The sequence below is a fragment of the Passer montanus genome, unplaced genomic scaffold (genome assembly GCF_014805655.1).
Source record: "Passer montanus isolate IOZ18808 unplaced genomic scaffold, ASM1480565v1 scaffold81, whole genome shotgun sequence".
NCBI lineage: Eukaryota > Metazoa > Chordata > Aves > Passeriformes > Passeridae > Passer > Passer montanus.
In genome coordinates this window covers 2,874,781-2,887,979 of record NW_024373368.1, presented here as the reverse complement: position 1 = coordinate 2,887,979, position 13,199 = coordinate 2,874,781, and the positions used below count along the sequence as shown (strand labels likewise).

Genomic DNA, 13,199 nt, shown 5'->3' with positions numbered 1-13,199 from the left:
GTGCAGTCCTCCAAAGACAGGCTGCTCCAGCCTGGAAGCAGGGCCCTGTCTTCTCTGGGTCTTCCACTGGATCACAGCCTCCTGCAGGCATCCACCTGCTCCAGCATGGGCACCTCCCCATGGGCTGGGGGTGGATCTCTGCATCCCCTGTGGATCCCCAGGGGCTGGGGGTGGATCTCTGCATCCCCTGTGGATCCCCAGGGGCTGGGGGTGGATCTCTGCATCCCCCAGGGATCCCCAGGGGCTGTGGGTGGATCTCTGCATCCCCTGTGGATCCCCAGGGGCTGGGGATGGATCTCTGCATCCCCCGTGGATCCCCAGGGGCTGTGGGTGGATCTCTGCATCCCCTATGGATCCCCAGGGGCTGCAGGGGCACAGCTGCTTCCCCATGGTCTCAGCATGGCCTGCAGAGGAATCCTGGCTCCAGCACCTGGAGCACCTCCTCTCCCTCCTTCCCCACTGGCCATGGCATCTCAAGGTTTTTTTCCCTCACATGTCCTCTTCTTTGTCTAGGAAAAACTGTGCATGCCCCCCTTTGTTTTGGTTTTTTTCTTAAATGTGTTATCACAGAGGTGTCACCACCATCTCTGCTTGGCCCAGGCTTGGCCAGCAGCGTGTCCATCCTCAGAGCCATCGGGGTTGGCTCTGCTGACATCTGGCAGCTTCGAGCAGCTGCAAGCAGAGCCCCCCTGCTACCAAAAACCAGACTGTGCAAAACCAAAAGAAATTGGCTTGTTCAGATGGGATGTTTCTCTTCTGAGAATTTTCTTTTAAAATCTTGCTTCTTGACACATATTAGACATGTAAGACATTTGATGGAACACTCAGCAGTGTATCACACAGAGTTACAGGTGGTGTTTCACTGTGAACTAATTCTTCTCGGACATGAAGGCATCTAAAACCTCTCATTGCTCACATACAGGATGAAGAATGAGGAAACAGGAAGGAACTATGAATTAAGAGGTTTCCAGAAATGTACTGTCTGTAATGGAGTTTAAATTTAGTACAAACAATTGTAGTTATGAAATTAGCTGTTATGACAAAGTTTATGGTGTTCTGCATAAGCAGCAGTTAGCTGGTGACTAACTGAGCAGAATCCAAACAGCCCTGGATGGATCTTTTTTAATATTTGTGGTTCTGTAATATGCAAGGGACTTCCCTTGCCTATAGGGAAGTCCCCCTGTTAAAATAAGAAACCAAATGTAAATGACCATTTACTATTGCACAGCTGCAAGTACCACACCCAAGTTCCAGGGCAGGGCTACAGTCAGTATTTGATGTTTTTAATGTGGCCAGAGCAAGCTTTTGTCTTTACAAGCTAACAAGGGCATTGGGCTGATCCTGTGCCAGGGCTTGCTGCTGCTGCTCAGTGGGGAGAGCCCCTGTCAGCTCTGCTGTGGGTTGGGGCTGCTGCCTGCCAGGGTCAGGGAACAGGGTCCTGCCTCTGCCTGAGGCATCTCTGCTCCTGGCTGGGTTTGCTCTAACACCCAGCTCATGGCAACGAGCTGGCCTGCTGGGGACACTGGCTGCACTGGGCACAGGTTTGCAGAGGGGATGGAGCTGGCTGGAGCTGGGCGCCTCCAAGGACCCTGTGCAGAGCAGGGCCTGGCTCTGCCCACCTCTGGTGCCCACTGTAATTGAGGTGCCCTTGGTGGGGACAAAAGCACTCCTGGGTACACCTTTGCTTGCAAGCAGTGTGGAATTGATCCCTGCAGCTCTCACCTCCCTTTCAGGTCTTTCTGCTCAGGGCTGAGGATGGAGAAGGGGGAGGACATGCAGTGGGTGCACTGGCATTTCAGAATGGCTTAGCAGGGACTCTCCTGCTCTCCCAGCGGGGTTTCCCTGTGCCTGGGGTCCTCTCCCATTCAGCCCTGCGCCCCGGTAAGGTGGTGAGCAGGGCTGGGACTGACTCAGGTCTTCGGGGACTCCTCAAGGGAACCTTTTGGTGGCAGATTTTGAAGAAGCTGCAAGTGACTGAAAGGAAATGGTGATGCAAGGGGAGGGTCTCTTGCACACTGAGCCCGTGGCTGCCCCATCCTGGCTGTGCTATGTCCCAGATTCCCCACCTGCCAATCCCCCCCACACAGGCAGTACTGCCATTCCTGGGGCTCAGGGAGTGCATTACATGCTCCATTCAGCCGTTCCAGCTCTGATAGAGAGCGTGAAGGTGCCTCTGGCTGTCATATCCAATATCCGATATCCAATATCCAATATCCAATATCCAAATCCATATCCATTTCCATTGTCCTTGACCCCTGTGCCATCACGGGGCAGCATCAGCAGTCAGGGGAGTCCTTTGGATGTCAGGGCAGCCAGCCTGACCCTCACCCTTCACTGTTCTCTGCTTCCAGAGGTCCCTCCAGGCTATCCCCGAGGTCTCCCCGCTCAGCTCCTCCGCAGCCCGGAGCCGCTGGAGGGGCTGGGCTGGGCTGGGAAGCCCCGGTCGGTACAAACCACAGCGAGTGAACAATTACGGGTGCGATTGCAGCGGCAGTTCCGCTTCCCCAGGGCTTTAAGAGCGAGGGCAGAGGGGAGGGGACAGCCCGGCCAGGCAGGAGCAGGGTCCGGAGCAGAGCACTGCGGGCAGGAGCAGAATGGGGGACGCCTTCATCCGGCACATCGAACTGCTGGGCTACGAGAAAAGGTTTTTCCCCAGCCAGCACTATGTGAGTACTCAGCAGCGCTCTGGCTTGTGAGGACTGGCCAGGGTGAAAGCCCTGGCCTGCAAATGTTCTGAGGTAAATGTGGCTGAGAGCCTAAACGCTTCCTTTTAAGGGGGTCATGGCTGATAACATGAGCTGCAGGCAGCCGGAGACTAAACTGTCCTGAACACACAAGACTTCAGGCACCTCCTTTGCAAGCCATTGGCTACTTTGCAGTTTTGGAAAGGGCTTTTTCCTCTTTGTTTCCCCCCACCTGCATGGTTCTGTCCCCTCTCCATCCATTCCAACTCCCCTAGTGCTCAGTTTATTTGCTGGCAGGCAGAACTACTTTCATTGGGGTGGTGGAAGGAAAACATTCAATTTTATCTGAAGCTGGACCATCCACAGGGCTCCCCGGGCACAGTGGGGAGTGGTGTCTCACTTGCCTGCAAAACTGCAGCCTCTGCTTTGCTCCTCAGGTCTACATGTTCCTGGTGAAGTGGAATGACCTCTCCGAAAAGGTCGTCTACCGCCGCTTTACTGAGATATACGAGTTCCACGTGAGTCCCCCCAGGACACATAGGCTTGGGGTGGGGAAAAGGGAGAGTGAATGCCATCCAAAATTGCCTCAAAGCAAACCACGTTCAAAAGAGGCTCCTGGGTCCAGTTCTTCAATCTCTTTTGCCCCTTGAAGGTGGGAGCCAATGGCTCTGTGTCCCTGGGCACACAGTGCCGAGGTGTGGGATCCAGCCAAGACATGCTAGTGGCAGCAGGGCGAGCACCAGGAAAGCAGTCAAGCTAGGGGCAGAGGAGTGGGCGTCACAGCGTGTTCCCCTGTGCCATCCTCACTGTTGTGCCTGGCTCTGCTCTGCAGAAAGCGCTGAAGGAGATGTTCCCCATTGAATCCGGGGACATCAACATAGAGAACCGGATCATCCCGCACTTGCCAGGTGAGGGACAAGGGGGGTGAATAGAAACTGCAGCTAGCTGGGGAACTCCCTGGTGGGTTGAGCTGTGCTGGCTGCCTCTCAGACAGGTGGGTGGTGCAGCATTTCCTGTACACCAGGCTTGAAATCAAAACCCCAGTAAGATCTGAGCAGTGGCAGTGGTTCTTCCCAAGACCAGCAGCCCTGCAGACCCTGTCCTTGCTCTCTGAAGGCATCCCAGAGGCATGTCCAGAAGAGTCAGCTGTGACCCCTGTGATCCCTGGCTGGTGCAAAGTGTCTGGCTTTGGGGAGGCTGAACTGAGTGGAGCTGAGCTGAGCCCTGTGTTGGTGACACCATCACTGGTGTTGGCTCAATGCCCTCATGGCAACACAGATACTTTGTAAGAGGAAGCAATGCAATATATCTACAGTGACAGAGAATGAACCCCTGATCCGAACAGCTGACACTTTGTCTCCAAGCAAGATGTTAGAAAGCATGTTAGAAAACTTCCCCATTTTATTTAATTTCCTGCTTTAAAGGAAGCAGAAGGGAGTCTGAAAAGGAGCTGCAATTGTGGTCAACATCTCTGGAGGAGGAGCAAGCCTGCACTATGCAGTGTGGGTGCCAGTCTGGGGGGGTTCCATTGCAAATGGACTAACACCAACCACCGTGCTGGGCCTCTTTCATCATGCTGCCCCACGGTGCTGGGGCTGGTCAAAGCATCCTTATTCCATTTGGGGAACTGCGAGCACTGAGGAGCAGACAGGTGTCAGACTGCTGGGGGGACATGGGTGCCACTGACCACACAAAAACACCTCCCACCATGCGGTTCAACACTGCTCGGGGTCAGGATTGCCAGCAGTGTTTTAGAGCTCTGGAGGCAAGAGCACCATAACCAGGTGGGTGGGAGGATAAACATCTCTCCTCTGACTGCAGGCTGGTCCCCTGAGCTCCTCTTGGTGCCCTGGTGCCTCTGCTGTATTTGTGGCCCAGGAGTTGGGCTTAGTCTGAACACACGTGTAGGACTTACCCTAAAAATGAAATATGGTCAAACAGGATCATTGCTGGGCTTGTATGAGCTGTGTTCCTACAAAGCTTCACCTTATTGGCACAATGCAGCCATGCAGCACCTTGGGGCCAGACCCACTTGTTTGCCAGGCAAAATTAACGATTCAGAGCAGTGTAATTGGGAAAGTACTAAAAATAAGGCATTCTGTCTGCTTTTTCTGAGCCCTTTTCCCTCTCCCCAGCCCCAAAGTGGTTCGATGGGCAGCGCTCAACTGAGAACAGGCAGGGCACACTGGCTGAGTACTGCTACACACTGGTGAACCTGCCCCACAAGATCTCCCGGTGCCTGCATGTGGTCAACTTCTTCAAAGTCCGTCATGATGACATGAACCCTGTCACAGACAGCCAGTGAGTCCAGCTGCCTGCTATTTTGAGGGAAATCTGTGTTCCTGGCCTTGGATGCTGGCAGTAGCCTGCAGGGAGGGTGCTGATGGATAGGGCTGGTTGGCATTGAGCTGCCTTTGCTCTGACCTGTCTAGGATCAAGAAGCCTGAGGTCTTCCTCCTGACAAAGGATTCCAAGAAAAGCCTGACTGGTAAGAGGTCTCAGAGGGCTGCAAGTGGCTGCCTCAGCAGCAGCAAAGCCTGCTGGGGAGAGAGGTTGTCATTCCATGGCAGATACCCTCACTAAGAACATGGTTGCTATGCCACTGCTGCAGCTGTGGGGAAGCCAAATCCTTAGGGGAGGAATTAGTCATTGTCCTGAAATCCAGTTGGTTTGGGGTTGAAAGAGGCTGGGAGGGCCCTTGGGATGTCCTGGGGCTGCTTTTGGCCTGTCTGGAATAGGATGTTTCTGGGTTGGGGACTGGAAGAGGGAACATCTGTCACTCCTCTCATGCAGACATCACGGGCCCCATTGTCCTGCAAACGTACCGAGCCATCGCTGACTATGAGAAGAGCTCCACGTCTGAGATGGCTCTCAAGGCTGGGGACATGGTGGATGTCGTGGAGAAGAGTGAGAATGGTATGTGTCCACCCCCCAGGAGAGCCCCTGAGGGCCAGCCCACTCCCTGGCACAATTTCAGCGGGAATGAGTACTGCCCTTTCAGCATGTGAGCTAGTTATGGCAGTGGAGGCTGAGGGTGAGGGGCAGTTCTAGAAAACTGGGCAATATCCTTGTCATGCCTCAGCCTGTCTTCCTGCCCAGCAGCAGCACAATGAACTGGTCAAGTTCTCTGGTTGCACCATGTCAACAGAGATTGGCCCCAGCACTGTCCCTTTGGTCCAGGACATGGAGATGCCTGCACCTGCCCTGGCCAGGACAGACCTGGTGCCAGTCCCCACAACACTCTCTGCTCTTGCCCATGGTTGCTTTCTTTGCAGGCTGGTGGTTTTGTCAATTGAAGAATAAACGAGGCTGGGTACCTGCTGCCTATCTGGAGCCACTGGATGGTCCCGATGAGTCTGAAGAGCAGGAGCCTAACTATGCAGGTAAAATGTTGGGGTGACCAGGGGGTGTGTGTGTGTCAGAGCACAGCCTGCTGCAGGCTCTCCACTGTGATGGCTGCAAAGCTGGGCAATTCAGACTGAGCAGGATCACTGCAGAGAGATGCTGCTGTAGGAACTGCCAGGAGGGATAAATCTCATGGCTTGGTGCCTCAGTGTCAACCTTGGGAGCTTCCCATGACCTGCAACTCAGCATTAGATTTGTGTTTTGGCTGATCTTTACCCAGTGGCCATGCTGAGCTGGCTGGGTGAAGGCTGAGGTGCTGGGTTAGCAGAAGAGCATGGTGCAGCATCCAAATCAGGCACAGGCATTCACAGTGCTTCACCTCTGTGCTGTCCTTATCAGGGCCTGGCCCTGCTCCCTGTCCCCTGCACTGCCCTGCCGTGACAGGAGGGCTTTATCACGTGGAACAGAGGAAGGATCCTGCAGACTTGTGCCCATTGCTCAACAGGCTTCAGCTTTGAGGGTTTCACAACACTGGAAAAGGCTCTATTAGCACAACACTTCCTTATTTCACCACCTGAATTCTGAACACACTTTCGAGTAGAGATAGGAGTGCTTCCTCTGCACCCAAAAGTTTTCTTCTGGAGAGATGGTGAAGGGGCTGGGATGAGCCATGGGTAATGACAAGACTGGGGGAAGTCTGAATCCAAACCTGAAGCACCCTGAGTATTGCCTAAAATGTAGGGTGCCTCCTCATGCTCTGGTGCCTCCTCTTCTCTGTGGCTGGGGAGGTTCAGCCCCCATCCCTGAGGTGTCAGCACATAATCCACCATCCCCATTTCATGTGTAGGTGAAGCGTACGTGGTCCAGAAAAGCTACACTGCTGTGGAAGAGGATGAGCTGACCCTCAAGGAGGGTGATACCATTGAAGTCATCCACAAGCTCCTTGATGGCTGGTGGGTCATCAGGTGAGAGATGTCATGAAGAGCTCAGGTGAGAAGCACACAGGCAGAGGGAAGGGACATCCATGGTGCTCCACATCAGGGCTCTGAAAGCCAAGGTGCCTTTGGTGCCACTGCCTACCACTTCCTTTTGCAGGGCTTCTCCTCAGAGTCTGTTCTTTGCCAAATCTCAAACATTTCAGCTGGAGATTCCTCTCCTGAGGGCTTCAGAAATATCCAAGAAGGAGGCAGATGGAAAAAAAAAACACCATATATTTGTTACTTTGCCTCTAATTGTTTTGGCACATTTTGCTTTGCAAAACCTCAACTTTTATCCCAGCTGCAAAGAATATTCAAGGTAACATGGCACCAGCAAGGGACAGGCCTGAACCATGAGTCATGGAAGGTGTGAGTTGGAAGAGTTCAAGGCCAGGTTGGACAGGGCTTGGAAAAGTACTTCCCCTATTCTAGGGGAAGGTGTCCCTGCCTGGGGCAGAGTGTTGGAATGAAGTCCCAATCCATTCTGGGACTCTGTGACCACCCACAAGAATGATCAAATCTCTCTCCTGGACTGAGGAGGTGGTTGCAGAGCCATGACTGCAAGTGATGTTGCTTTGTGTTGCACTGCAGGAAGGATGAGACCACAGGTTACTACCCCTCCATGTACCTGCAGAAGGCTGGGGAGGTGAACACCTCTGTGAAGAGTGAGCTGAGGAACCGGGGTGCTCCTCCGCGGAGGTAGGAGAAGCTCTGTGCAGAGGGCAGAAGAACATCTCCCCCTTCCTTGAGGGAGATGAAATTAAACCAGACAGGGTGTTGTGGTGTCACCTGCTTGCCTTGTCAGTGAGGAACTGCCTGGAGGATTGTAAGCAGGGCACAGACAGAGCAGGGCTGTGCTCCCACCAGCTCTGTGCTCCCCAGCTACCACAGGCACCCCAGCATTGCTGATGCAGGGCTCCAAGATCCTTGCTCCAACAGATCCACCCGTCAGGTGCATTTCTCCTTGTCCTTCTGCAAAGTTTCTTTTCTGGGCTAACCTTGTTTAATTTTCAAATTGGCCATTTTCTTGCTTCCTACGTGTGTGCACTGAATCTTTCAGAGGCAAGGAGAGATTTGACTAAATGGAGCTGCCAAGTGGCCTAATCTAACAGGAGGATTTGAGCTAATGCAAGGGATTTTATTTTGATTAAAAAAATAAAAAGCAATAATAACTCATTAATTCCAGTGCAAAGACAATGGCTAAAAAGGGCTGAATTTGCTGCTGTCTCTTTTTTCTGCAAGATGACACAGGCCTGCTATAAAATCTCTCCAAATCCAGTTTTGCTGGAGCATGGATTGAATGCGAGACAGTGTAAAATGGTCCAGATCCACCTATTTGACCACAGAGATGTTTGCTGGTAGCCCTGGGGGAGATGAGGTGGCCTGTTCCAAGGACAGTGGCTTGTTCCCCTGCATTGTGACTGCTACCTCAGTGGCACTGGCAGCCAGGCCAAGCCTGTTGTCTGTGTGGTGACCTGCTATGGGCAAGAGCTTTGCTGTGACTTGGGGTATGTGCTCAGACCAGGAAGGGGCTGAAGGCAGAGAAGCACATTCCTTTGAGAAGAGCAGGAGGACAATGCCATGGGCTGGACATCAGGAACCACCTCACTCCTGCCATGGCACTGAAGACAAAGCAGAGGCCTCTGTGCCTGCCCAGGGACAGTCCCCAGTGCTGGGGTTTCCCCTGCAGCAGCCCCAGGCTGCTCAGTCTTTCACTTCTCTCAGTAGTTTCTCTCCTGTGGGTTGAACACCGCCCATCTGGGTGCACACTGACACCTGCTCCATACTCCATTCCCCTGCACCTGACCCTTGAGCCTCAGGGAGCCATGCCAAGCCCCACAGCAGCGACCTCAATTTTGTGGCCGGGATAGGTGCTGTATGTTCATTCATCAAAGAGCTATAGATCACTTCTGGGGCTTTCTTGGATAAACCTCATGCCCATCTCATCCTTCCAGCCTTGTGCCCAATCTTCCTCACCAATCCCTATCATTACTACTTGTGCTCAGGGGTCACCCTTCAGCGTTTGCTTGCAGAGCACCATCCAGCTGCCTCTGAACACATCGTACATTGTGTCTCACTGGTGGCTGCCTCAACGGCTGGCATCCACCAGGCAAAACCCAAAAGCAGAAACTGGGGTTTGGGTGAAGCAGAGGAGGAAGTGTGGGGAAAGGAAGTGTGTGGTGTGAGAGCTGCCGGCATGAAAACTGAAAGTTTTGTTTCTCACTCCTTGCAGATCCACCATCCGGAATGCGAAGAGCATCCACAAGCAGGGCCGGAAGCAAATCAGCCAGGAGACCTACAGGAGGAACAGCAAGAAGTACATCCAGAGCCAGCGGAAAATACGGGGGAATTCCCAGAACAAGGCCAATGTCATCAGTAAGTCTCAATGGAACTGGAATCCTGCAGGCATGACCCATGCCCCCCACCACTGCTGGCATTTGGAGCAGGATGGCACACTGAGGTCACACCACGCCCACCTGCCCTTTCCCCATGGGGAAAGTCTGTGCAGGGAGTGTTTCTTTCAATGAGTTTTCTCACCCCTGTCTATAAGTCAGACAGAGCAGAATGTGGTCCTGGAAGAGGTCAGCCCACATTTGAAAGCTGTGCTTTCCTTTGTTGCTAACCTCCCCCGTGCTGCCATGACCACTGCAGTTGCCATGTGTGTTGGCTGTCAGCAGAGCCCTCAGAAGGAAGTGTTACATGAAGAACCATAGAATTATAGAATTTGGTTTTGGTAGGAAGGGACCTTAAAGACCAATTCATTCAAAGCTTCCACTTGATCAGGTTGCTCCAAGCCTCATCCAACCTAGCCTTGAACACTTCCAGGCACAGGGCAGCCACAGTTTCTTTGAGTAACCTGTGCCCCACTACCTTCACAGAAAATAATTTCCTAATATTTAATCTAATCCCGGCTTCTGACAGTGTGAAGCCACTCCCTCTTGTTCTACCAGTTCAGGCTCTCTTCATGAAGAAGGAGAGAGATAGTCATCACGCTTTAGATCTGCTAGTGCCCATGCAGTATCCATGACCTTCCCAGAGCTAAAGATGGGCAAACCTGGTGCAGACCTAGAGACAGGCTTTCCCTGAGCACAGCTCCCAGCAGGGCACTGCTGGGTGCACCCTGACACCACGACCTAAGGAAGACCCACACATGCAGCAGGGACAGGAGGAGAGGCAGGAGCTTTGGTGGCCATGATGTAGGAAGCTGCTGAATGTTCATGAGGGTGGTGTGTGGTGCAGAGCTCTGACCCATCTGTACATCATCTTTACTTGCAGTTGAGAAAAATGAGCCGGAGGACAACAAGCCCAAGGCTCAGCCTGCTGTCCCTCCCCGTCCCAGCAAGGAGCTCATCCTGAACCGCTGCACGGAGAGCACATGGAGGAAGATCCTGTGAGCCCCCACACCAGCCACCCAAAGCTTCATCTCCTCCAGCTCCTGTGCAGCTAGGCTTGGAGCTGGACAGGGATCCAGGTGGCTCTGGCAGCCAGCACAGGCCAGGGAGGCTGGGGCCACATCAGCCCAGCCCAGTGCCCTTCCTCATCCTCCACCTCACCCACCCATGGTGTCCTGAGAGCACTCTGAGGAGGGACCAGCCCTGCTCTACCAGCTCCTTATAAACACCAAGTCCTTGTCTCTACATGCCCTTCTCTGAAAAATGTGTATTTTATGATTGGCTTTTCACAAGTATTAAAATGAATATTGAATGTGTTATGTTAGAAAGTTATGCTGTATTAATTTTCTTAAGTAGTGTGTTAAATATAGTTTTAGGTTATAACATAATGTTAAAATTGAAACTATGTTGTGAAAGATTGTAAGAAAGGACTTGCAGCAAATAGCAGCCACAGGACACCTAAATCTTTCAGAGAAAGGGAATTTATTGCTCCCTTATCAGCAGAAAATTAACTTCTTCCCACCTCGCTCAGACAGGAAGATGGCATAAGGATTAAGAGGAATGACCAGAATCCTGTGTTTGAATGGGATTTATGCATCATCTCTGAGGTGTATGAATGTGCAACAGGTGATTGTTTTTAAGGGTTAATCCTCTGTTAAGAGGGGTCCTTTTTCAGACTTGTGTTGCCCAGAAAAAGGTACCTGGACATCCGTATCTCTTTGTTTTTAGTGTCTCATATTGTCCTCATCTCAATTGTTCAAATTTTATTACTCTAATTATATTACTATTTTTATAACCATTTTATTACTATTAAACTTTTAAAATTTTAGAAACAAGTGATTGGCGTTTTTCACGCCTTCTATTACCTCTTTGTATTTTGAATTATTTTTGTGGTTTTCATCAATAAAGGGGAGACACTTGATAGACCCTGAGGAGCAGTGTGGACATGGCAGCAGGAAAAGTGCTCCTCCAGGTGGATATTGGGCAAGGGAATCTTCAAAAAAATGCTGGCAGTGAGGAAATTTAGCTATGGGGATGAAAGGCCAGCAGCTTCTTCCTGGTGGTATAAATAAGAAGCTTCAGTAGGCCAATACTCAAGCAGCAATCAATTTATTAATTAATATGGTAAAGTATGAGCAATACAGCAGTGGGTACAGTGGGGGAAATTTTCCCTCCAACTGCACACCGATAGTTGGGGCTTACAGATATTTGTAGGGGTTTTCATAAGCTTTTTCAGCAGTTTTTATTCCCAATTTTTACGTCACAATTCTATACACTATTGTGATTTAGTTTTTCTCAGGATGTATCTCAGAAAGGAGTATCCCCAGATGGTGGGGTCCAGCTTCTGAAAGAAGAAGGAGGTCTCCCAGCTGGTGAGGACCAGGGTCCAGATGCGGGTTCATCTTTTGATTGAAAGGACTGTAAATCTCATAACAGTGATGTCCAGCTTCCCTTGGTCGAAACTATCAGTCCTTGATAGAGTTGATGTTCATCTTCCTTTCTCAAGCTGCTTTTCAATATTTTGTTAAGGCATCAAGATAACCATGTTTCCTTTTTATATATTCTAAAGCTATCGTTTCAAAGATCCTTACTACAAGCAATATTCTAAAATTATACTTCAAAAGCTTATTATTGCAAAACTCTTTTTTAGCTAGAAGCAGAAAGTTCCTGTGAAACAGCAACATCCTTAAAGCTTTAATTTGAATGCTCCTAAATCAGCTTAAGACTTATAAAGGTTAATTGCAAACAAAGGATAGCCTCAAAGGCCTTCTTCCATGCTTTACTTCCTCAGTTATTTATTAGAATTGTCTTTATAACTGTCCCATGGTCAGTTCCCACACATATCCCGATCACAGATACACAGGTGGCCTGTAGGTACCTGACACACAACACAGCTTTGTATTTCACACTGGCAGGTGGCTGCTCGGCTCGCTCGAGAGGGCAGCGAGGGCTCGGTGTTGAGGCAGGGCTGCTTCCCACACGGAGCGTGCTGTGGCTGCCCTTGGTGTTATGAATAAAAAGTTATCTATTTTTTTTAAGGTTGCAGAGTTAAAACAAATTGGACCAGTGCTGTTAAGTTTGCTTCAGTGTTAAGAGTTCTTCTTCAATTACCTGTTAATGGTTGGTGATTAACCATTGTCCCCCTGATGCTTCCCAGAGATCCTGCAGGTACCAGGAGAACGGGAGTGCCATCAGAGCTGGTATGCAGATGAGAAATGCGTTGCACCAAATTTTGCAGTTTTCCAGGAAAAACCCTAAAAATTACGAGCCAACCTAGAACTGAGTGACCTAGGTGATGTCTAAGGATGGGAGCGTAGTCCCGTACCTGCTTGGACCCTTTTTGCTTCTCACCCTAACCTCAAAGATGCTAACTAGAAAGAGGACCCGGGGTGTTGGACCAAAAAGGAGGAATCTGCTACTCTCCCGTGAGGACAGAGTCCCCAGCTCTGCCTGCAGACCAGTGGACAAAGCTCCATCACCCTCCTCCTCCGTGCCGCTCCTGGGAGCAGCGGCGGCGTGGGCGCGACCCGTCGATTTCTCCCCACCTGAGCTGATTCCTTTTAATAAAGGCATTAAAAAGGAGAAAGGTCTCCTGCCCATTTATTTCACTCGGTGACCGCCGCAGCCGGCCCTGCCGCCGCTGTGGGGACGGGGCTGCCCTTGGCTGGGATCTCGGCTTGGCTTTGGGATGGCGCCGGGCCGACCTGTGGGTTTGTACCTGGGTGTTTTAGTTTTGATTGTCTGGGGCTGGGTCTCAGTCTGCATTGGGGTCTGGGGGTGTGTTTAGATTTAGGTGTCGG

General features: G+C 51.3%; 1 protein-coding gene across 1 annotated transcript; it reads left to right on the top strand.

Moving 5' to 3' along the window:
- The first annotated feature begins 2,521 nt into the window (after positions 1–2,521).
- Positions 2,522–11,184, top strand: NCF1 (neutrophil cytosolic factor 1). The gene is made up of 11 exons (XM_039732987.1): positions 2,522–2,666; positions 3,122–3,202; positions 3,517–3,592; positions 4,820–4,985; positions 5,117–5,172; positions 5,478–5,600; positions 5,960–6,067; positions 6,877–6,994; positions 7,598–7,705; positions 9,240–9,382; positions 10,283–11,184. The coding sequence occupies exons 1-11, from the start codon at positions 2,595–2,597 to the stop codon at positions 10,399–10,401; spliced, it is 1,170 nt and encodes a 389-aa protein (XP_039588921.1). The 5' UTR covers positions 2,522–2,594; the 3' UTR covers positions 10,402–11,184.
- Positions 11,185–13,199: the final 2,015 nt, after the last annotated feature.